General features: G+C 39.9%; 1 protein-coding gene across 1 annotated transcript in view; it reads left to right on the top strand.

Moving 5' to 3' along the window:
- Positions 1-24,430, top strand: part of Togaram1 (TOG array regulator of axonemal microtubules 1) — an 88,276-nt gene that overhangs the window by 48,551 nt on the left and 15,295 nt on the right. Inside the window, exons 7-14 of the mRNA XM_023723742.1 lie at positions 962-1,114; positions 5,910-6,008; positions 7,224-7,399; positions 8,685-8,838; positions 13,279-13,432; positions 20,976-21,081; positions 21,334-21,569; positions 22,187-22,345. Of these exons, the coding sequence (XP_023579510.1) occupies positions 962-1,114; positions 5,910-6,008; positions 7,224-7,399; positions 8,685-8,838; positions 13,279-13,432; positions 20,976-21,081; positions 21,334-21,569; positions 22,187-22,345 (1,237 nt within the window). The remainder of the gene's footprint in view (positions 1-961; positions 1,115-5,909; positions 6,009-7,223; positions 7,400-8,684; positions 8,839-13,278; positions 13,433-20,975; positions 21,082-21,333; positions 21,570-22,186; positions 22,346-24,430) is intronic.

Below are 24,430 nucleotides of genomic sequence, written 5' to 3'. Positions count from 1 at the left end.
AAAAAAAAAAAAAAAAAAAGCGTTATTTAAATATTAAGTATAATATTCTTAAACACATATTTGATTATCTCCTTCAGACAGTAATTTTTATATTTCATTGCAATTTTAAGTCATATTTAAAGAAATGTATAACTTGTAATAAATGTTCTTATCTAAAGTAAGATTTAAAAGTTGCATAATTTAAAATAGGATATGGGCTGGGGAGGAAGCTCAGCAGTCTAAGCGCCTACCTGGCAAGCACAAGGACAGGGTCCCAGTATCACATATTGTGCCAGCCCTGCGCAAGTTGAGTTGGCTACCAAAACCAGGTGGCACATGCCTGTAATCCAGCACTAGGGAGGCTGAGACAAGAGGATCACTATGAGTCTGGGCTGTGTAGTAAGACCCTGTACCAAATAAAAGATTTTTAAGGGCTGGTGAGATGGCTCAGTGGTCTAAAGCACCTACTTAGAACAAGCTAAGCAAAGCGCAGGGACCACAGTTCAATCCCCCAGCACCACATGCCAGCCAGCCCTGCCCCCTGGTGGGCTGAGCTGGCCACACACACAAAATAAATGAAATTAAATAAATAAATAAATAAATAAATAAAAGATCTTAAAATAAAAAAAATAAAAAAAAAAGATTTTTAAGAAATGAAATAAAATAGGATAAAACTTGAAAACCTGCTATGATGAATTGCCAGTGATGGCATACACTTGTAGTATCAGCACTTGGGAAGCTGAGGCAGGAGGATCACCAAGAGTTTGTGGCCAGCCCAAACTACAGAGTGACCAGCACAAACTACAGAGTGAGACCCTGTCTCCAAAAGCCAAAAAATATTTTAAAAAGGTAAAAACTGCTATTTTGTTATGATTGCTAATATTATATTACAGACTTTTTTAAGATTAGAAGCCAAGATAAATTTACAAAGGAGATAAGTACTTCCTATATTACTTAAATAAGTATCTGTTTTATTTCATAGGGATTACAACATCCAATGTAAGCATAATTGGTCAACGCATGAACTATGGGTTTGGAAATGGTGATTTTGAAGACGACACGTCTCATGACACTTCCCCTAGTACGTTTAAAATACAACATAAGGAACACTCAAGACATTATAAGCATACAAAAGGTCAGTACATTTCTTTGCAAATTAATTTTTCAGATTACTAGCTCTTAAGACCCCTCCCCAAGCATATCAGTAAATAAAAATTAACAGACTTTTTAGTTTTGAGGTTCTTCATCTTACCCTTGTGTGCTACTTAAATAAATAAATGTGTAGACTAGAACCCACAAGATTGTGCATTGGTTTTGGGCTTGCCTCGGACAGCAGTGGAGGGAAGGGACTGACCAGAGGTTAACACTGGAGGCCTTGTAGACCTACAGCCGAAGGCCATGTGTAGGCGCACACACACACACACACACACACACACACAAATTCTTTTTCATGCGGAACCGGGGATCACACAAAAATTCTTACAGGGCATTTGCCACTAAATGTGTAGGAGACAGTCATGAAATTCCTCCCTGGTGTTCAGTTAGGTTGTAGCCATGGAGTAAAGCTGCAGCAACGGCATTAATGTCCCTGCGCAGAGAGCGTCTTTGTTATCACCACCCATTGCTAGCACTCGGCATTTTTGTAACTTGGAAGTGACTGCACATCTGGTGACTGTTGTGTTTCTTATGCAGTCCTGTTACACGCTGCATTTAAAAATTTTTTTCTTAGGAAAAAGGTCATTTTAAAGGCTATAAATGCTTGAATAAATAGGGTCATTAGAAGTGCCTGTATTTTTGAAACCTAAGACAATAAGTACACATCTGTCAGTTTGCGCCCGTGCATGCACTGTGGTCATGGTAGGACTGACGTTGTTACCTTATTGTTTCTGATCCCTGAAGTTGTCAGTATGCTGGCGGTCAGATAGGACATGTATATTTTTGGTTTCTGTTTTTGTTTTTGCGGAACCGGGGATTGAACTCAGACCCTTGCGCTTGCCAGGGAAGCTGTTATTCTACTGAGCCATCTCCCCGGCCCTAGGACATGTATATTTTTGGGAAGTAGCTCACATTAAGTGAGAACTTGATTAGAACCTATTGTGTAGGAAGAGCTTCTTGTAAATTTTTTAAACCATCATCAGTGGAGTAAGTTGACATCTCTTCTGTGTGACAGTAAGCTTATTTTTCTAAAAGAAAATGAACCTTAGGGCCAGGGAGATATCTCAGTGGAATAAGCGCTTCCCTGGCAAGCGCAAGGGCCTGAGTTCAATCCCTGGTTCCGCAAAAAAAAAAAAAAAAAAAGAACCTGAAGCTTGTAATCCCAGCTCACAGGAGGCTGAGGCAGGAGCATCAGCAAGTTCAAGGCCAGCCTGAACTCCATAGCAAGACCTGGGGTTTTTTGTTTGTTTGTTTTTAAGGGGCAACTTAAATGTTAACTTACATGCTTCCTCCTGTGAAAAAATAAGGACCAAAATACTTTTTTTTAATTAAAATGACTTGTTTTAATCTTACAGTTTTAAAATTTTTTTTGCACTGAATGCTGGGTGCCTAAGTGCACAGCTGCAGGGCCAGCACTCGGGAGGCCGAGGCAGGACGATCCTGCATGTGCACAACCAGCCTGGAATGCATGGCGAGGCCCTGTCTCAAAACAAAATGAGACAAAGAGTTTTACTTTGTTATAAATAATTGCTCAATGTGGACAATATGGTGACATCCCTTTTTAGACGGCAGAATCATAAACACATTTGCATCTTTTCATCAGAAGTTAGTTCTCCAGAACATTCAGGGGAGCGTCCGGCTCTAGCCAGATAGCACGCCTGGGCCCCGAGGGCAGGCCTGTTCACAGCCGGCTTCCTTCCTTTGCAGGCCTGCTCCTGCCGTGTCCTTGCTGTCTCCCCCACTCACGGAGGCCTCACTTTCATACTCGTCTCTGTGTGCTTCTTCATACCTTCCAAGTCAGGCAGTGTTCATCTTACTGCACTTCATTTCTCATTATTTACTGCCAGGGTTGTTATTGAGCCTTTGTTACTTCCTCCATGTAAAATTAGAGAGGCTTTTTTGTGAGACTTGTCTCTTCTTTTTAATTTCTTTTTAATTCAGGCTACGTGCTCTTTTTACATTTATGTTTCTAAATTATAGCCATCAACACTTAAACTTTTGAGTGGTTCCCCGAAAAAATTCCTACTCTGTGCCATAAATTTTAAGACTCTTAATAATCTTGCTTTATTTTTTTTTTTAGCTTGTTACTGTTTCTCTTTTTATACCATGTGCTATAGGATTTTTTTTTCTCCTCAGTGCTAGAGATTGAACCCAGAGGCTTCATACTGAGATTCATCATCACCTCTTAAACAAACAAACATCTTTTTGTTTTGGTTTGTGAGAAAGGGCTGTGTGGTTCAGGCTGGCCTTCAACTCATGGTAATCCTCCATCAACTTCCCGGGTGCTGAGACTACAGGCATTTTTACAATTTTGAGACAAGGTTTGACTGAGTTGCTCATCTTTATACTCTCAGTATGCTTTGTGTAGAATTGTGTTCCTTTAGCATATATGAAATAAATGAAGTAGCAGTTACCCAATCAAAACTAATTACATAGCCCTGCACATAGTCATTCACAAATGTCATCCTTGGGTAGATTAAAGTAATAATGTGTACAGTGCTGACCAGAATACAAGGACTTCCAAAAGGAATACTGGCACTGTGGGGCCAAATAGACTCACTCTGTGTGAAAACTGGCTTTTTTTAGGGGTCAGCCTTGAGAACGTCATTTTCCCCTCCGCATCCCTTTCCTTTACTGAGTTTCCCTTTCAGTTTTCTACATGTAACACCTTAGCACCCAACTCATAACTTAACAGGGAGATCAGTGATGGGTACATGGGGTATTACCAACCATGATGTAATGTTTTCTCCTTCTTTATTTGAATGAATTAGAAAAAAAGGACATTTGTGTATAAAGAAGCCTTTAACACATTTCTTTTTTACTTAAATCTGAGGCAATGAGCAATACTTTCAACATTTTTTTTACTTTTGAAAATAGTTATAAAATATAAGTACATTAAAAATGATTTTCAACTTGTCATAGAAGTGAAGTTCAACTTGAACATGTATTTCATATTTTTTTTAATGAGCAGAATATATTTATTGAGGGAAAGAAAGCTCCTGTCCAAGAGAGGGACAGGAGGGGGGACCTGAGCGGGAAGTCTCCCCGGGAAGCTGTCTTTTCCAGGGACTTTTATAGTGTAAAACCATGTGGGGCTAAGGTAGAGAGGAAGGTGTCTCGCTTAGGTGGATGTGGGGTGGGACAAAACTATGGTAAAAATGTGTTACCTAAGCAAGTCCCAATCCAGAATTTATGAAAGAAAAGCAAACTCATACCTCTGTCCAATGATCTTGGTGGGACCTCCAAAATGATACAAGGAGAAAAACTGATGGGGGGGGTGACCTCCAAACCACATAGGGAACCTCCAGATGACGTAAGGAAAAACGATCTCCCGACCTGACCTGAACGAGTTCGTGTTCTCTAAAACTGAAGAATGAATTTTATGAACAGAGGTTATGAGCAGAATATATTTATTGAGGGAAAGAAAGCTCCTGTCCAAGACAGGGACAGGAGGGGGGCCCGAGCGGGTAGTCTCCCCCGCTCCCCTGTGTATTTCATATTACAAGATTGGCTTAAACATTTTGTCAGCTCTTGGCAGCATATATCTGTCTATTCTGTGTTTGTGGACTACACCGAGATTTCACCTCCCTTTGCCACAGCACACTTTCTGTGGGACCTGGATGTTTCTGTTATCTGGCATGTGTCATAGGAGTGCACGCTGATTGTGGTTGTTCCAGACGACCTAAGGCAGTATGGGGCTATGGGGCTAGGGATGCAGCTCAGAGGTGCGTGCAGGCCTTGTCTGATGTGTACAAGTCGGGCCAGGGAGATGGCTCGGTATGGCTCGGTAGAATAAGCACTTGCCTGGTGTGTACACGCCCTGGGTTCTGTCCACAGTGCCATGAAATAAGGAAAAAAAGAATACGTGAAAAATGACTGCCTAGATGGGTTTCTGTTAGAAGTCTTTGCCATTTTTTATTCTCTGTCCCCACAAAGCCAGAACAAGTCTGTTGGCCTTAGCAGGTTAACTAAATAACTTATATTCTTCAAAAGTAAAAATTATTCGATTAAATTTGCTGGTTTGCCAAAAGGTTAACTACTATTCTTTCAAAGACTCTGATTTTATGATCTTTTATTTTTCATCTTCTGTCTTGATACTTATCTACTCTGTGCCAAGCACTCCTAATTCTGAGGGAAAAAAATGATAAGAACCAGATAAAGGTCCAATCCCCATGGAGCTTGCATTCTCAGAGAGAAGAATTATTGAGAAACTAAGATAAAAGTTAAACTAGAAGGGCCAGCCAAATAGCTCAGTGGATTAAAGCACCTGCAAGCAGGTGCAGTGGTCAGAGGTTCGATCCCCAGGCCTGCCAGCCAGCCCCACCCTGGGGCGCCCTGAGACGGTAACTGAAACTGGGCGTGGTGGCACGAGCCTGTAATCCCAGCCTCTTGGAGGCTGTAAACAGGCTGATCACTAGGAGTCCGATCTAGTAGTGAGACCGCGAACACCCGACAGACCTAAAATAAAATTAAACTAGAAAAGTACTGGCTGCTGTGAAATTGACTTGAGCTGTCTTTGGGTATCAGATTCTTTCCCTCACAATTCTTTATTTTCAATTATCATATTAAGATTATATCTCGCATGTTCTCCTAACCTCAACCCTATGTGATATGTGTGAACTCTTTAGTACTTAGTGTACAGTATTTTAATTACAAACATTTTTGAGTTAGCATATTTGATTAAATAAATTTTCAGTTTTAAAGGACCATGTTATGATACCCTAAAGTAGTAGGTAATAAGTAATTATTTTAAATCAGTTTCTTTCTTTCTTTAGGATTTACAAGGTCATCATCAAATGTACAGCAGATTTCCAATTTTGACTTCACATCCACAAACACCTTATCAGAAGACTCGGTAGTAGTTGTTGGAAAAGGTAGTTATTTAGCTTTTCCTTGGTGGCTCTGGAGATTGAATGCAGGGCCTCATGCGTGCTAGGCAAGCGCTTGACCACAGAGCTACACTCCCAACCCATCAGAGCTACTTAGCGTTTTAATTGTATGTGTTTTTCACACAAAAGCAATCATGTCAGTAAAGAATAAAGTGTCAAATAGAATTTTGTTTGACTATTAAAAGAACTAGCAGTAATAACACACCTTTACATTTCTTGACAAAACCTGAGTAAATTATGTCGGTAATTGTCAGAAATACATGGCAGCTGTTGTTTGGGATAGCTACAGTAATTTTACCATAGTTTAAATTCCCATGGTAGGCCTTATCAGCTTAAATTAATTTATAATCTTCCCAAGAAAGTCTAGATAAGTCAAGATCTCTCCTCTTGAGCCTGGCAGGGTGGTGCACCCCTGTAATCCAAGCACCTGGCAGGCTGAGGCTGAGGACCAACACAAGTTCAGTGCCAGTCTGGGGTATATAATGCGTTCAAGGCCTGTGTGAGCTACCTATTATGAAGCTGTCTTGAGACAAACAACAAAACCCAAACTACTCTTACCTATTTTAGGACCACTGAGAGATCCTGGAAACATAATTGCAACTACTTTTTAAAATTAGGTTCTTTTTTAACTATAGAATATGATCATATACCTTGAGGTCATATTGTCTTTGTTTTGTTCAAGATAGTGAAATTTCAGAATAACATTCCTAGAAATATTTTCTGACTCTTTTGTTTGATTGTCTCATTAGAGTAACTGAAGTCCCTGTTCAGATTGGCTGCAGCTTACTCAGGCAGATTTATTTTCTGTGCTTGCTCTGTACTCATATGCATGCCTTATATTTGTTCAACTGTGCATATGAATAACCTCATCTCTTACATATTCTACTTTTGTACCCAAATCCATGGTGATTTGCAGTCCCAGGTAAACCCATGCTCTTTAAAATTGTCCTCAACACCCAGTTCTCATCAACCTTCCCACGAACCCTGTGCCCACCCTGTGCAGGTCTCACTTCATGTTATGAACCGCTTCCCTGCATCTTTTTCCTGTCATGTATAAGTATTTGCTTGTATTTTTTATAATTAATGAGCATGTCTTTATTCTATTGTTTCCTGAATACAACAGCCTTGTCTTTAACTTTGTAATCCAACATGCTATCACATAAATACTTAATGACTATTTAACGGTGTATTCAATTGCAGGTGTATTTGGAAATCCAAATTCAGCACCAGCAACTTGCAGCCAACCTGTGGTACCTGCTGTGGAAAATGGGGATACATTTTCAGTTAAACAAAGTATTGAACCGCCATCAGGGATTTATGGAAGAGCTGTCCAACAAAGTGTTCCATCTTATCTTGATGTTGAAAATGACAAAAATGTAAGATTACCTTTTTTTTTTTTTTCTTTTTTTGCAGTACCTGGGATTGAACTCAGGACCTTGCACTTGCCAGGCAAGCACTTATTATACTGAGCTATCTTCCTGGCCCCAAGATGACTTATTAATCATTAGGATAATTTTAAATCTATGATATCTTTTTCTAAAAATAAATAATAATTTAATATTTATTATGATGTTTATGTAACCCTGTGATATTTTCTGTATATCAGTTATGGAATGGTACAAGTATTATGATTATCCCTGAGACAACCTGCCTGGGCCCCCCTTCTGTTCCTCTCGGACAGATGCTTTCTTTCCCCCAATAAGTATATTCTACTCTTGAGCCCAACACAGAAACCGCTGTGCTAGGTCGCCGCCCTTATTCTACTCTTAAAAAAAAAAAAAAAAAAAAAAAAAAAAAAGTATTATAATTAAACTCTGAGGTCCAGTGAGATAACTCAGTGATATAAAGTGCAAGCTTAGGCAAGTGCAGGGACCACAGTTCAATCCCCAGCACCACGTGCTGTACTAGCCCTGCCCCCAGGGCAGGCTGAGCTGGCCACAAAAAAAAAACAAAAATAAAAATCTGGCATAAAAGAAATTTCTGGCCCTTATTCATTTAAAAACAGAGGAGACCTGCCCATTAGCTCAGTTGTTTAGTGCCTGCTTAAGCAAAGCAGTCAGGCTCAGGATTCTGTGGTTCAATCCCTAGATCCTCATGCCTTACCAGACCTGCCCTTAAGGCATCCTGAGCAAGCAAAAAAAAAAAAAAGAAAGAAAAGAATCCTTCTGAACTTAAAAAAAAATAAAAATAAAAGCAGTATTTTCCTTTGCCACATAACAAACGTTTTCTCATTCTAGTATAATATACACAATATATACAATATATGTGATACATAGTATAATAATACACTATGTACAATATATGCATGTTTTTCCGCATGTACGTATGTAGCACTTTTGTAAATACATTCAGGTAGTGACAGACTGTGTCCTTAGGCACAGGTTTTGTTAGATAGTGACACTAATTCTGTTTTATTGGTTTTGGTTTGGTTTGGTTTGGTTTTGGTACTGGGAATTGAACTCACAACCTGTATTTGCCAGGTAGGTGCTGTGCCACTGAGCTGTCTCCCCAGCTATTATTCCATTTTAAGATTCCTAAAATAAACACTTAATAATATAGTTTACTTATAGACATTTAATGTGCATATAGTTTTCTGAGCTGAAGATATTTTAAATATCAAACTCCCTGAATACTTCCAGATATTTCAACTTTTTCATGCAGACTAAAGTTGCCATGTCAAAATCTACATATGATAAGATGAGACAAAAGAGAAAAGAAGAAAAAGAACTTTTTGATGTTAAAGACTGTGAGAAGAAAGAACAGAATCCCTGGGAACGAATGAAGCACATAGGAACGGAGAAAACAATATCAGAAAGTAAGTGAAATTTGACTTTCATGTGTTACTTTGATCTAGTAATATTCCAACACTGGTGAATTCACTGCGGGTAAATATACTAAGAATGCATTGTGTTGTTGTTGTTGTTGTTGTTGTTTTTGGGTTTTTTTGGTGGAGCCGGGGATTGAACTCAGGCCCTTGCACTTGCCAGGGAAGCGCTTATTCCCCTGGGCCATCTCCCCAGCCCCCAAGGATGCATTGTTTTGACCCATGACATTGAAATTTGAAAAACTCAGTAGCTTCAATTATAATAAATTTTAATTCACATAAAAAGGAAAATGATTACATTTCTCATAAACTTACTTTTAGTTATCAAAAAATGAGTGTTCCCCTTTAGAAACCACTGCCATCAGCTTCTTAGAAGTATGAATAGCCAGTAAATGTGTGAAACAGATCTTCTCTGGCCATTAGTGAAATGCAAATGAAAACAACACTAGAAGGGCCTGCCAAATAGCTCAGTGGATAAAAGCGCCTGCAAGCAGGCACAGGGAATGGAGTTTGATCCCCAGGCCTGCCATGCCGGCCCTGCCCCCAGGGCACACTGAAATGGCAGTTGAGTCCAGGCAAGGTGGTGCATGCCTGTAATCCCAGCTCTTGGGAGGCTGTAAACAGATGGATCACTCCAAGTCCGATCTAGTAGTGAGACCCTGAACACCCTGTAGACCCTTCTCTAAAATACAAAAAGGAAAAAAAAAAAAAAACCACTGAAGGTTCTATCCTCAGAAAGAATGGCTGTTATCAAGAAATCAAATAATAACAAATGATAAGTCTGTGAGAGGAAAAAAGGGTGAGAAGAAGAGAGCCCTAAGGAACCATCCTCCAGAATAGTGGCTGCTTAGGAAATTGGAGTTGATTGCTGGTGAAAATGTAAACCAGTACAACTATTGTGAAAATCGTTATGCAGGTTTCTCAGAAAAATTTAAACTAGACATTCCATTTGACCCAGCTATTCCTCTTCTAGGTGTCTTCCTCAAAGAGTTCAAGACATTACAGAGATACATGTATACCCATGTTTACAGCAACACAGCTCATAATAGCTCAGTCTTACAAGTAGCCTATGTGTCCATCAACAAATTCATAAATGAAACATATTTATACACAGTGAAGTACTACTCTTCCATATAGGAGGAGACAGATGTAGGAAAATGGATGTCCCTTGAGATCATGATGTTAAGTAAAATAAATCTGACACACATGTTTAAATATTGTATGGTTTATCTCATACAAAAGCCCCAGATGATAAGTAAATCGCAAAATAAGGATAAATAATAGGAAATAGGAAGATAAATCTTGGGGGCTGGGGAGATAGCTCAGTTGAGTAAGTGCTTTAGTCCCGAGTTTGATCCCTGGTATCACCCAAAAAATAAATAAATAAATCTTTTGCAAAAGGAAAGAGACCAAAGAAATGGAGGGAAGGAAGGAAAAGGATGAAAAGAATAATTATGGTGTAATGTAAACATGTATTGATAAAAATTGAAAAAAAATTTCTTATATATTGGGCAAAAAATTAAAAAGAAAAGACATTGCCACCAGCTCTCCACTGAAAGGGGACCAATCTAAAATAGTCACCATCTTTGGCATTGTCAGATTCAAGTAAGTCACTTATTCTAACTTAAAAAATAATATACAGACTGCTTGCTAAGGTGAAGGGTATCATAGTTACCTTTCTGTTGCTAAGATAATATCTGAGGCCTGCAAACTCACGGAGGAAGCTTCATCTTGGCTCACAGTCTGCAGAACTGTAGCCTGCTGGCTCCAGGGCAGGATGGCTCCCAAGGTAGAGGATCTTACTGATCTAGCTCTGTCATAGAGGAGGCCTGGTAGGGTACATCTGAACCATCAATACAGTGAAATGGGCTTATACTTTAATTGGCACATCATCTTCCTCAGATGTGATATCCATACAAAGACTGGTATTGATTGATGCCTAAGAATCAAGCCAGAGCTACTCCGAGACACGATGGTGTCTGCCTGTAATCCCAGCACTCAGGAGGCTGAGGCAAGAGGATCATTGCAGAGTCAAAAGACCAGTCTGGTCTACAAAGTGAGCTTGAGGCCAGCCTGGACTGCGTAGCGAGACCATCGCTCAAAGATTTTTTTAAAAATCATTTATTTATCCAAAAAGAAATAATACCATTTATTTTTTATATATCTGTTCTTATCAGCATCAAGCATATGATCAATATTTTGAAATAAGGGGGTAGAAGGGAACAAGGAAAAAGGAATTGAGATGTGTTGTGTACGTGTACCAGTTCCTACAGTGATTGTGATCATTATGTACTGCAAGCACAGACTAATAAAAATAAATTTTTAAAAGTGTATTAACATTTAAAAAATATTTTGAGTGCCTCACTTCTCTAAGTACCCACAATCTGCTTTTGGGTGCATCCTGTATCTGCCTTTAATAAATCCTTCTCTTGTCTCTTTTTAAAAAGATGAAAAAATAATATTTTAAGCCAAATGTAGTGAGGCACACCAATAATCCCAGTACTTGGAAGGCTGAGGCAGAGGAATTACCTTGGTTATGTAGTGAGTTCACGGCCAATCTGAATACATGACAAGACCCTGTCTCAAAAGAAAAAAATTCTTTTTGTTTTGTTTTGTGGTACAGGGGGATTGAACTTGGGACCTTGCACTTGCCAGGCAGAGCTATCCCCCCTGGCCCAAAAAAAAATTTTTTTAGTAAGTTATGATCCTAAATCTTAAAACTACTGACACTGCTACTCATTGGCATTGTAATCTTTTTCTTTTTCTTTTTTTTTTGTTTTTTTGTTTTTGAGACAGTCTCACTATGTAGTTCAGGCTGGCCTTAGACTTACTTTGTAGCCCAGAGTGACTCAAACTCAGTGATCCTCATGCCTCAGCCTCTTGAGTGCTGGGATTACAGGAGTGTACCACCTGGTCCAGTGGCATTGGGAACCTTAAACAGATGTCTTAGCTGTGGCAAAATGTAGTTAATTTTTTTTTAGCTGCAAAGTAAAGATAATGAGTGAGACATGGTGGTGCACACCTATAATCCTAGCACTCTAGGTGGCTGAGGCAGGAGGATGGCAGGTTCAAGCCCAGCCTGATTAACTTAGCAAGACCTCGTCTGAAAATAAAGTAAGATCATGAGAGACTTCTTCAGCTTTGTTGAGATAAATGTAGAAACATTTGTAGACCATTCAACACTGTCTGGCACACAGTATTTAACAAATATTAGTTAATGTGGTTAAATTTGAATTTTTTTGGGGGGGGCAGAACTGGGGCTTGAACTCAGACCCTTGAGCTTGCCAGGCAAGTGCTTATTCTACAGAGCCATCTCCCAGGCCCCTAAATTTGGATTTTAAATGACTAGTACAAACATTTAAATATATGATTAATATACAGCAAGTAAAATTTCTTATATCTGGGATGTCATGTAACATTTTCTCTCAAATATATTTAATCTTTTATGACATTCTAGTGCCCAATACTTCCTTCTTAAAAATATCTCTTAACATGAAAAAATAGCCAGTAAGCTTCTACCCTCTTGGGGCAGCCCGTTCTACTCTGACCTTGTCCATCCTGCGGACTGCCCTTTCTGCTCTACCTTGGAAGCGCTCTCTGGACACTCCTTGAGCACCCAAGTGCACGTCTAGGGCAGGGCTTTGCGTCTGGAAAATTCTTAAGCTGTGCTTGTAGAAGAAATGTGCGTGTTACTATAATCTGAGGATCCGTCAGAGGCCATGAATAATTACACCAATAAGGAAAACCCAGGGATTCTATTATAGATGCTTGATTTTTTTAAAAAAATTTTTTAATGTATTTGGTAGAGGGTCTACAGGGTCTTACTGCACAGATCAGAGTCATTGTGATCTTCCTATTTTCAGCCTTCCAAGCACTGAGATTACAGGCGTGCGCCACCATGCCATCTGAATCGCCATCTTAGCGTGCCCTGGGAGCAGGACCGGAATGGCACACTGGGGGTCGAACCCCGGTCCCTGTGCCTACCTAAGCAGGCACTCTAGCCCGATGAGCTATCTGGCCAGCCTGCTTGATTTTTTTTTTAATTGTCAGTTTTATAGTAAAATGAGTACTTATCCATATGCTTTTTCAAAATGAGGTCATAGTCTTTCAGCTCTTAAAAGAAAGCCACTTTATGACTCATGACTGAAAACATATTTGGATAGTTATATAATATGGAATTTATCAATTTCCAGTAAAATAAAAATGTAAATGGTGTATTGCAATGTTTTTGAAGAATAAGCTTATACTGTTAGTTTCTGTAAGAAACATTTCCAGGGATACCATTCAGTGGCGCAGCAGCTGTCTAGCAAATGTGAGGTCCTGAGTTTAAGTTCAGGAACAACAACAGAAATGACAGCATCTGTAGTCAGGATGCCATTTACATCTTCTGTGCCGACTTTCTCCTGCTGTGTCTATCATGCTTCGTTCTAGGTGACGCGCCTCCTGGAGCCGGTCCACAGCCTAAAGAAAGGCTGTCTTCTGTCACCCACAGCCTGGACGTGATGGATTCGTTGGAGCTCCGGCCGTTTTCTAAACCCGAAGTAGCCCTGACAGAAGCTCTGAGGCTTTTAGCTGATGAGGATTGGTAAGTTAGCCAGCCTTCGAATAAAACAAAGCTCCCCAATGATTCCACAGATTTTTTTTATTCAAAAACCTTGAAACATGTTTCCTATGTTAATATTTTAACATTAAATACTTACAACTATTTTATTTCTTAGGCTTTGAGTCTTTGAACTTATTACTGTAGTTGAACTTGATTGATGTAGGTAAATTCTGACACACCTGTGTTATCAGTTATACCTTAAACACCATTAAGACATAATTTAGTTTTATTATGGATTATGTGGACTTTTTGGTATTGGAATATAAATTTTACCATTTCCCAATATTGTACCAAAAAGCAAAATCAACTGTAATTCTATATATAGATGCCATATAGCTTCATTTTGAAATTGTCAGTTGCATAGTAAATAGTCATATAGCCACACTATATGCTCTTTCTCTGTGAAATGTACCATAACAATCCTGAAGTGCTGTGTGTTCTTCATGCACCTTCGGTAGCCACCCAGCTGGTAATGTAAGGGGGACAGAAAAGACAGTGTGTGGCCTACCTGTTTTAACAGATGCATCTGCTGCTGGCCTTGTCCCATTTTCTCCTGTTCCCCTGGTGTCTACAACAGTGCCATCCTCTTCCTCATCCTCCCATTTTGCCTCTGCTCAGTCATACTCACGTACATTGGGACAATTACAGGGCTAGAGGTGTCGCTCGGTGGCAGAGCCCATGGTTAGCATGGGCAGGGTCTGAGGTTTGCTCCCCAGGATGGGGTGAGAGTGAGCTGTAATGTATAGCCCCCATTTTAGAAAACTTCCCTAAACTGTACATCTTTTTCCACCCTTCCCTTTCTTCTCCCCTTTTTTAAACTAGAAGTCTTTAATGCAGCACATGTCCTGATTTTTTTCTTCTGTTGGGCTTCCAGATTTAGGAGTTCTGCGCAGTTCAGTGCTGCTGTTCCCTAATCTGTATACATTCATTCTATAGGTCAGGGACAATTTTTGTCTATAAAGAACCAGAGAAAAAATAGTTGTGGTTGTCAGTACTTAACTCTACTATTTGTAGTGAAAAAGCAGCCTTAGTGTAAACAAATGGATGTGACTGTTCTCCAGTGAATTTTATTTATAAAAATTCTACTCACAAAATCTTCAGACAGGGCCACATTTGCTCCCAAAGGCATAGTTGGCTAACCCTTTTTTAAGACGATTCATCCAGTCCTATGGCTCTAAGTTGTATCCTTTTGGGTCAGCGAGATAGCTCAGTGGACTAAGCGCCTGCTTAGGCAAGTGCAAACACTGAGTTTGATTGCCTGCACCACATGCTGCGCCGGCCCCACCCCCAGGTGGATAGAGCCACCAAGACTGGGCATGGTGGCACACACCTGTAATTGCAAAGCTGGGGAGGCTGTGACAGGAGGATCATTACAAGTCCAAGCTGCGTGAGATCCTGTACCAAATAAATAAAATTTAAATAAGTAAACAAATTCTATCTTGTCTCTGTTCTCATAATATATAATTGAGTCTGTGGTATTTTTGAGCTCTAGACTCAAGGAGTAATCCCAAGTGTCTGCATGACACTTTTTTCTTGGGTTCCAATAGATAGTTTCAATTTAACGTCTTCACAAAAGAATTTAAAATTCACTTTGGGGCTGAGAAGATAACTCGGTGGTCTAAGTACCTGCCTGCAAGCAGAAGGACCCAAGTTTGATCCCCAGTACCACGTGCAGTGCTGGCCCCATGTGGAGCTGCCTTTGAAACTGGCTGGGCATGGTGGCCCATGCTTGTAATCCCAGCACTGAGGAGGCTATGACAGGATCACTGTGAGTTTGAGACCAGCCTGGGCTACAAAGTGAACTTAAGCCCAGCCTGAACTCATAGTGAAACCTGGGGATCGAACCGGTGTCTCTGTGCTTTGCCTAAGCTTGCCTGAGCAGGCTGTTTAGTTCTCTGAGCTATCTTACTGGCTCCTTAAAAGAGCTTTTTAAAAAACTTAAAAAATATATGCAACAAGATTTTCAAGGTGCTGTGCACTGGTCAGCAAAAGAGGACATAAGAGACAGAAAACAAACAAGGCGAGCCCTGTAATTGTCCAGGTGACTTCCTAGAGAGAGTTTGAGGTCACTGCTCAAATCAAGGAAAAACAGACAGATCCTGGTAGAGATGGCATTGGAGCTGGGAAGTTTGGAGGCGAAGGTGGCTAGCATTTGTAAGACAGAGCATCAGAGGAGAGAGCGCCACTGTGGGCTCCAGAGAGGTTTGGAGGATTCTGCTCAGCTGTGCAGCTGAGTACTGGTCAGGGTGGCCTGTGAATAGAGTACCTAAGGCCAGAACAAGTGCAGTGGAAGAATGTATAAAATTACAAGGATTAACCCCTGGAATATGTGCAAGGCCCAGAACATGTCCTGTTCCCATCAGGAGAGTGAAAATTTTCATAATTCACAGGACTTTGGGCAGAATACTATTATTAGTGATAAGATATACCCTGCACTAAAGGTTGTTTTGGTCCCATTTAACAAAGCTTAAAAGCAAGAGAGGATCAAATTGTGTACATGTAACTACATCTCAAAATGAAGATCAAGGTCATGTACAGGAATACTGTGGCTGAGCAGCACTCAGGAGGGTAAAACAGGATCCTGGCAAGTTTGAGACCAGCCAGGGCTACAGAGTAACTTCAAGACCAGCCTGAACTACATAATAAGACTGTCTCGAAAAAAAAAAAAAAAAGAGGCTGGGGATATAGTTCAGTGCACAGTGCCTGCCTGACATGCACAGGATTGTGAATTTGATTCCTGTACCAAACAAAAAGGTCTGTAGGCAAAAGGAAACAGTCTGAATTAATACTAAGAAAGGAAGCAAATGAAAATGGTAACTACAGGGATATAAACATTTTTTCTTATAAAGGTCTTTAAAAGATAACTAGTATTTCATAATCAGCATATTATTATAACATGTAGTGAAATAAAAATGGGGTTTGTACCGTGTATTGAAATAAAAATGTATGACAGTGATACAGAGGCCTAGAGAGGAGAAATGGAAGTATTGTGATAGATAAGTAGGCAGATGGAGCAAAATGATATGTCCCTTCAAGTGATGCACTTCATGGTAACTTAGAAAAGGCTGTATGTTTTATAAGCAACTGTTAAAGTGGCACAACAGTTGTGGTTGGTAAGGCAACAGAGGAGACATGATGTAATTTTGAAAATGCTCAATTTAAAAGTGTCACAAAGGGACTGGTGAGATGGCTCAGTGGTCTAAAGCACCTACTTAGAACAAACTAAGCCAAGCAAAGCACAGGGACCGTGGTTCAATCCCCCAGCTCCACATGCCAGCCAGCCCCGCCCCCTGGTGGGCTGAGCTGGCCACACACACAATAAATAAATAATTTTTTTTAAAAAAAGTGTCACAAAAAGGGAACACAAAGATGAGACAAATAGAAAACAAATGGCAAAATCAAATTTATTCATATAGTTAAGCATATTAAATGTAAATGAACTAAACAGGGGCTGGGGAGATGGCTCAGTAGAACAAGTGCTTCCCTGTCAAGCACAAGGGTCTGAGTTCAATCCCCAGTTCTGCAAAAAAAAAAAAAAAAAGAAAAAGAAACCTTCAAATGAGATTGGGTAAAAAAATTAAGACCCAACTGTATGCTACCTCTAAAAATTTCACTTTAAATATATGGTCACACATAGGTTAACAGTCAAATACAAAAGATACATGCCATGCTGCCAGGTGTGGGGAGGTGCACATGTGCTCTCAGCTGCCTGGAAGGTTGAGGCAAAAGGTCACATTAGTAATGGAGAAAATCCTAGAAGCATTCAGAAAGGAAAGAAGTTTTTGGGTCACCTGGGCAACTTGGTGGATTCATCCTCAAAATTAAACAAGGCATTGGAGTTGTAGCTTAACAGTAGAGCACTTGCTTAGCATGCCTAAGGCCCCGGGTTCAGTTCCTGAGACTGTAAACAGAACAACAAAAGATATATATAGTCACTAACATGAAAGATATTTTGTATGGCTGTATTAATATGAAAGTATATTTTGAAGAATGTGAGCAATTACATTTTATTTTCTTTTTTTTTCCCCCATAATTTTATTGAGAAACAAATAGCAATGAGACAGTTTCAAACCAAATTGGAAGGACAGTTTCAATAATTAACACATTGCATACATTCTTTCTAGTGGTTAACTGCTGTACAAGATGCAGACATAATATCCTATTTACAAACACTATTAGAACAAATCCCTCTATTCATTAAGAGAATGTAACTATGTATCTATTCTAACCATTTTGAATACACAGGTACAAAATGGACATTCATCCATATCCCATTTTTTTGTTTAGTTCCGTTATTTGAATATTATAGGTGTGTTAACTCAGCAAAATATTCTAAAAGAGTCCAGTAGTCCATAATAGTATTGGGTCTTCCGCTTCACTGGCAATGTCAGAAATTGTTGACCTGAGTCCCCTACAGCTCAAAAAACAGCATGGCTTTACTTCTAATACTTCATTTTTATACTTTTCTGCTGGATGGTTAAGACCCAGATAAAGCAAGACCTATGCAACAAGAGTTGTAGCTTTTGGGTCTGATAAGGTCAGTGAAATCCCCTCAGGATTTATCCTGAGACCCTGTACCTCAGATTGTAGATCCTTTGTCAGTGTGAGCCATGTGGATGAGTCACAGCCATTGCTTGGCCAATGTGCTCTCTGTGAAAGCCTGAGAGAATGTTTTCTCTCCATGTGACTCTCCTTAGGCACATTCTACATCATCGATCACTTTTCTCTTTGGCCCCATAATCTCCTTGATCAGAAAATTTGGGACACTACTGAGTTATGTGACAAGTTCTCATATGTCATGAGTACAAGTTCTCATATGTCCTGAGTCTTAATTGACCTTGGAAGGCTAGGGCCAAAATGTTGGCTTTCTTTGTGGCCCTCCTTTTTCTCTAATTTTGGTCTGAAAACTTAGGTTGTTAACCCTCCAGAAGAGAAGCTTATTGTTAGTACCATACACCTAGGCTTAACCTCACTGTCTGAATATCAAACATCTTAGGCATAACAGAGCAGGTATTTTTCATCAAGTATTGATATGTTGAACTTTAAGTCCCTACAGAATATGATGAAAAAACATTTAAAAATTAGAATATATTTTTTAAATAGACATAACTTTTTTTTTTGAGACAGGGTCTCACTGTATATTCCAAGCTGGTTTTGAACTCATTACATAGTTCAAGCTGGCCTCAGACTTGTGGCCTTTCTCCTGTTTTGGCCTCCTGATACTGGGAAGCTGCAGACTCTGGCTTCACACAACACATTTAGTATCTCACCGCTTCTGGAGTCAGTAGATTCAGTTACTAGTTAACTCCTGCTCAGGCTCTCACCAGGCAGAGATCCAGGTTGGGGGTGGCGGGTTCGAGGAAGGTGTTGCAGTCTCACCTCCCAGTCCTCTTGCAAGTGTGTTGTTGGAGAATTTAGTTCCTGACTGTGAGACCAAGGTCTTCGTTTTCCTGCCTGCTGCCTGCTAAAGACCTTGTTAGCCTTTAGTGACGAACATTATGCCACATACCCAAACATACTTTCTTGCTACATGATGGTTTACTTCTTAAAGCCCAAGAGAATATTTGCCACTTCTTATGGCATTGAAGAGATCACCTGACGAAGCGAAGTCTACCCAGAATGATTTTCCCTTTTGATTAACACAAAGTCAGCAGATTAAAGACCTTGTTTACATCTTCAAGTCCCTTTTCCCTCAGCCTGATCATAGGAAGTGATCATTGTATTCCCGCTTACAGGGAAGCAGTATTGCGCAGCGTATGTGCATTGTGGGACAGGAAGTGTAGGTGCTGTGCACAATTCTAAGTGTCTACCACACCGAGATTAAGGAGGGTGTTTTAGTTACTTGTTGCTGAGACAAAATGCTTGACACTTAGAAGAGGAAAAGTTTATTTGGCTTTCAGTTCGTAGAGGTTTCAGTCCCTAGCTGGCTGGCTCCAAGTCACGGTGTGATGACAGGGCCATCGCTGAGGAGAAACAGTTCGAGGCAGGCAAAAGACAGCAAAAGCAAGGGACCAGCAGCAAGCAAACAGCAGCTGCTTTCTGCGGCTTGTATTGTATCCAGGCTGCCGCCCGTAGGATGGATGGCGCTCACACCCTGGACCTGGCACCTGTAATCCTAGCATCGCACCGTGAATCAATCACATGTTTTGGTCCAGCCACCTTGAAAAGGCCCACCTGTGACTGCGTGAGGCTTTGGGGGGACATCTAAACGTAAGCTGCAATAGTGGCTTATTTATAATGCTAGTAGCGTTAATTCATCCAAGAGAACAAAGCAACTCTTAACATCTATGTACTATATAAAAGAACTTTATTTTTTTTTAAAAAAAGCAAGGGGCCTGGGGAGATAGCACAGTAGAATAAGCACTTGGCCTGGCAAGCACAGGGTCCTGAGTTCAATCCCCGGTACTGCAAAAAAAAAAAAAAGCAAGGAGAAACAAATCAGTTGTTTGGAGCTTGAATTACTTTTCATTAAATAATAGAACTATATTGCTGGTCACAGTAACTTAATTGACATTTATAGAACACTTAAAAGAGCAAAGTGTATGTTCAAGACCACAAGGAGCATGTCATAGTTTAGATGTAAAATGTTCCCCAGAACCTCATGTGCTCAGAAGTGGGACTTCAGAACGGCGATGGATCATGGGAGTACTGTGCTCAGAAGTATATTCCACTTAGCTTGTCCTTGGATCTGAAGAGTTTGTAATCAAATTTGAAAAATGTTCAGTCATTGTGTTTTCTTAGTTTCTTTTTTTCTGTCTCCTTCCTTCTTGGCTTTGCTTTCTGTTATTTTTTGAGTATTTGTATAGAAGTGGGTTGTTTCTGTATCTAAACTGACAGTAAAATGTTTTATACTTATCTCAAAAATGAAAATTTTGAGGCAGGGTGCTACGAAATGCCCTTGCCACCTTGTAGTGCGTAAGTTGCTTCTGCCACTTGGGAAATTTGCTCAGCACATGTAAGTACTTTTGTAAAAATTACTATAAAGCAATATTGCCAAGCAAGAGAACTCTTCTTAGCTCCTATTTTGCAAACCTACAAGGTGAAAACTATCATTGGAAATCCTAAATGCTAGCTGAGGCCCACCCTCTCGTAGGTATCTGCCTGCTCCTCATCTGGCTCTTAGGTTAATAGTAAGAAGCAAATGCAAGTGACAGAAGGAGCAGTGGTGGCTTACTGTCCTTGGGTCATACCTTCACCAACTTTTCTTCTTCCAGTTGTTTCACTCTTTTCTCAGATTTTATTTATCATTCCTTTTTGTCCACCTAATGTGTGGGGAAAATGTGGCATTTATACTAAGAAATGCTCCTTCCTAATACAAAAAAAAGATGAACTTAATTTAGCTCTCAGTAGTGGTTTTGGACCTTAATGTATTTACATGTGTTTCATTTGAGATGCCTAAATAAAAACAAAAAATAGAAAATGTATCTTTGTTGGTCATATTCAACAGGCAAAATAAGAGGACATTTGAGATCCTGTTTCTGTTGAACTATATTTAATAAGTGATTTGTCATTTCTTTTCCCACAGGGAGAAGAAAATTGAGGGACTGAATTTTATTAGATGCTTAGCTGCTTTTCACTCTGAGATACTGAACACTAAGTTGCATGAAGCAAATTTTGCAGTGGTTCAAGAGGTAATTTAAGGATTGTTTAAATATAAAGAACAAGTATCTACTCTGTTGACCTTTAAAACTTTTTAACATCTCTATCTTGTGAGTCAGCTTGTGTGGAAAGTGGCCCTTGTCTCAAATTGCTACATTAAAAAAAATTTTAGATGTTGATTTTGTAGGATGTAGGATAGTACATAAGAAAATAGATTAATGTTCATACTCTTTTAAAAGTTGTTTTTTGCTGACTGTCAGCAAAATGTTTTTAAATTTTTTTAGGTGAAAAATTTACGCTCTGGCGTTTCTCGTGCTGCTGTGGTCTGCCTAAGTGATCTTTTCACTTACCTGAAAAAGAGCATGGACCAAGAACTGGATGCCACAGTCAAAGTGCTGTTGCACAAGGCTGGAGAATCAAATACGTTCATAAGAGAGGACGTCGACAAGGCGCTGAGCGCCATGGCTAACAATGTCACTCCTGCACGCGCAGCCAGTGCTCTCATCAATGGAGGCCAGAGGTGAGGTTCAGAATAATTTTTATTTATTTGTTTGTTTATTTCTGAGGCAGGGTCTCACTATATAGCCCACACTGGCCTTGAACTCCTGACAATTCTCCTGCCTCGGCCTCCATAGTACTGAGGTTACAGGTGTGCGCCACTAAGTTCAGACAATAATTTTGAGATGTCCTTAAACTAAAAATTGTCTGATCCTGGATATGGTGTGGGGAGCAAATTTCAGTGAAAAAAACTTTAATTCTTTTATGATAAGGATCATATTACATGCTAAGCATAAAAAGAACCATAATATTGTTATTCTAATACTACTTACATTCATAAATCTGGAACTGAACTGTTCTTTTTTTTTTTTTTTTTTTTTCTGACCCGCTGGTTCGGGACAAACTATGTTGTCTATTTTATTTTTATTTTTTTTTCTTTTCAAAGTTTTATTGATAAACATATAGCAATGAGACGGTTTCAAATCAAATAGAAAGTACAGTTTCAACAAATAATACACTGCATATATTCTTCTTAGTGGTTAATTGCTGTGAACTGTTCTTGATTATGAGTTTTATTTTTCACTTCTTGAGAAGTGATGACAGTTTTCCAAAGATCTAATTGGTCGTGTCTTCTTACAGCCACTTACACATTGCAGTCAGAAGATGTACAGCCCAGCACCTGGCAAATGTAGTGGAATTCATGGAACCAGATCGTATTTTGACTGGAACAAAAGACATGGCTGAACGTTTACTACCAGCTGCTGCTAAGTTCGCTCAAGATAGCTCACAAGAAACCAGGTAAGTAGCTGCTGATCGTGTCTGCTAAGCCAGTTCATGTAGGTCTTAGCAGCAGGAAACAGAGGTGAAAAACCAAAGACTGTGTTTTAAAATGGGGAGGTAGTAGTAGCCAGGGGTTGGTGCTGGGGGACAAGCCTGTTCACCAGTGTGCAAGTGATCTTAGGGAGCACGCAGTGAGTTCTCCAGATGTGCAGATGGCACCGCGTGCTGCTTCTGAGAAGTGAGACGCCAAGTCAGGGGTGAACTTCACAAAAACAGTGCAAGACTGTGTGATTGAGCAAAAAATGACAGAACTTCAGTGTGGGCAAGTGGCAGGTAATCCACTTAGAGGAAAATGGTATTTTTCCAAGCAATTAGATAACAATCAAGGAACTAGGTACAGGTGAAAATACAGAAATAATGCGTAACAACGTTAGCCTCTGAGAAATGAAGCATTTGCCCATAGAAAACTCCATGAGTTTCTGATGTTTGTTCTTAGGGTCTCAAGGTTGTCAGAAGTCAGGTTTAAATTGCTTGGCTACAGCACTGTTTGCCTTTAAGCAAGACATATACTCTTTGATATACCTTGTTTTCTTATCTATAAAATTAGGAAGCTTAGGCCAGGTGACCAGTAATATGTTATGCAAAATCTAAACTATTATAGCAGGAATATGCAAAGATAATTTTAAAAGAAGAAAAAGGATCCTGAGTTCATAAATATTAAAGAAGGGTGAAATATTCAGTGTTTTCAGACAGATGTCTGTTACTTTAGGTAATTAGAGTTAATCTTATGGGACTCAATTCTACTGAAAGCTAATGCAGAAAGTAAGTGTGTTGGTTTTCTACTGTTGTGCAACAATTACCACAGTACTAGCAGCAGTGGCAGCATAAATATTTACCTTACAGTTTCTTTTTTTCTATTTATTTATTTATTGGATACAGGGTCTCACTGTGCAGTTCAGACTTGTAGTAATGCTCCTGTTTCAGCCTCCCCAGCACTGACTGTAGGCCTGCGCCACCAAGGCATGCAGTACCAGGGGGATTGAGCCCAGGTCCTTGCGCTGGCCAGCAAGCACTGAGGCGGCTGAGCTATCCCCCCAGCCCTACCTTACAGTTCTTAAGGTCAGAATTCTGGTGTGGCTCAGTGAGGTTCCCCACATAGGAACCTCCAAGGTGCAAATCAAAGTGTGACTGCAGTGCTGGGCTCTCAGAGGCTCTAGGAAAGAATTTGCGTGGAGATTTATTCAGATTATTGGAGTTTCTCTCATGCCTAGAATCCCTCTGACTTCTACAGCCAGCTCCACAAGCCTCCCTGTAGAGGCTTGTTTGAATTAGATTAGGCTCATCCAGAGCATCTCTTTATCTTAATATGACGTGACCCCATGAGTAATACTTTATCTTCTCACAATTCTAGGGATTTGAGTATAACTTTTTTTTTTTTTTGAGACAAAGTCTCACTCTGTAGTCCAGGCTAGGCTTGAACTCATGTAGCCCAGTCTGGCCTCAAACTTCAGACAATCCTCTCTCCTCAATGTTCCAAGTGCTACAATGTCAGGTGTGCACTACCATAACAGTTTTAATAAAGCATTTTAAGAAATTCTGTATACTACATTAATGTTAAAAAAAATCAGGAAGGGTCAGATCATAGACTATAGTAGTTAGCAACAATAAGAGAAAGTCATAATATTTGTTTTGTATACCTCTAGTTTTTGTTTCTGGTGCTGGTGCTGATGCTGGTGATGCTGGTGATAGTGGTGGTGCTGGTGCTGGTGGTGCTGGTGCTGGTGGTGCTAGTGCTGGTGGTAGTGGTGGTGCTGGTGCTGGTGCTGGTGATGGTGGTGCTGGTGGTGGGCTGAAGCCAGAATCTCTCACAACCAGGCAACACTATACCATTGAGCTGCGTCCCCAGCCCATGCAAAGCCTATCTGTACTGGCATAGTAGTTCTTCTCATCCGTTTTGGCTTTTTATGATTGAAGTTTTAAATTATGAGATAGTTACATTTAATTTTTGAGTTTTACTATTTTTCACATTTTGTGCCCCTGTTGTTCACATGCTTGTTTACATTGTTAGACCCTGTGGAATAGACTAAAACTTAAGCTTCTATT

This window comes from Octodon degus, unplaced genomic scaffold (assembly GCF_000260255.1).
Source record: "Octodon degus isolate 3935 unplaced genomic scaffold, OctDeg1.0 scaffold00102, whole genome shotgun sequence".
Taxonomy (NCBI): Eukaryota; Metazoa; Chordata; class Mammalia; order Rodentia; family Octodontidae; genus Octodon; species Octodon degus.
The sequence above is the reverse complement of the archived record's forward strand: the minus strand, read 5'-3'. Positions and strand labels throughout refer to the sequence as shown.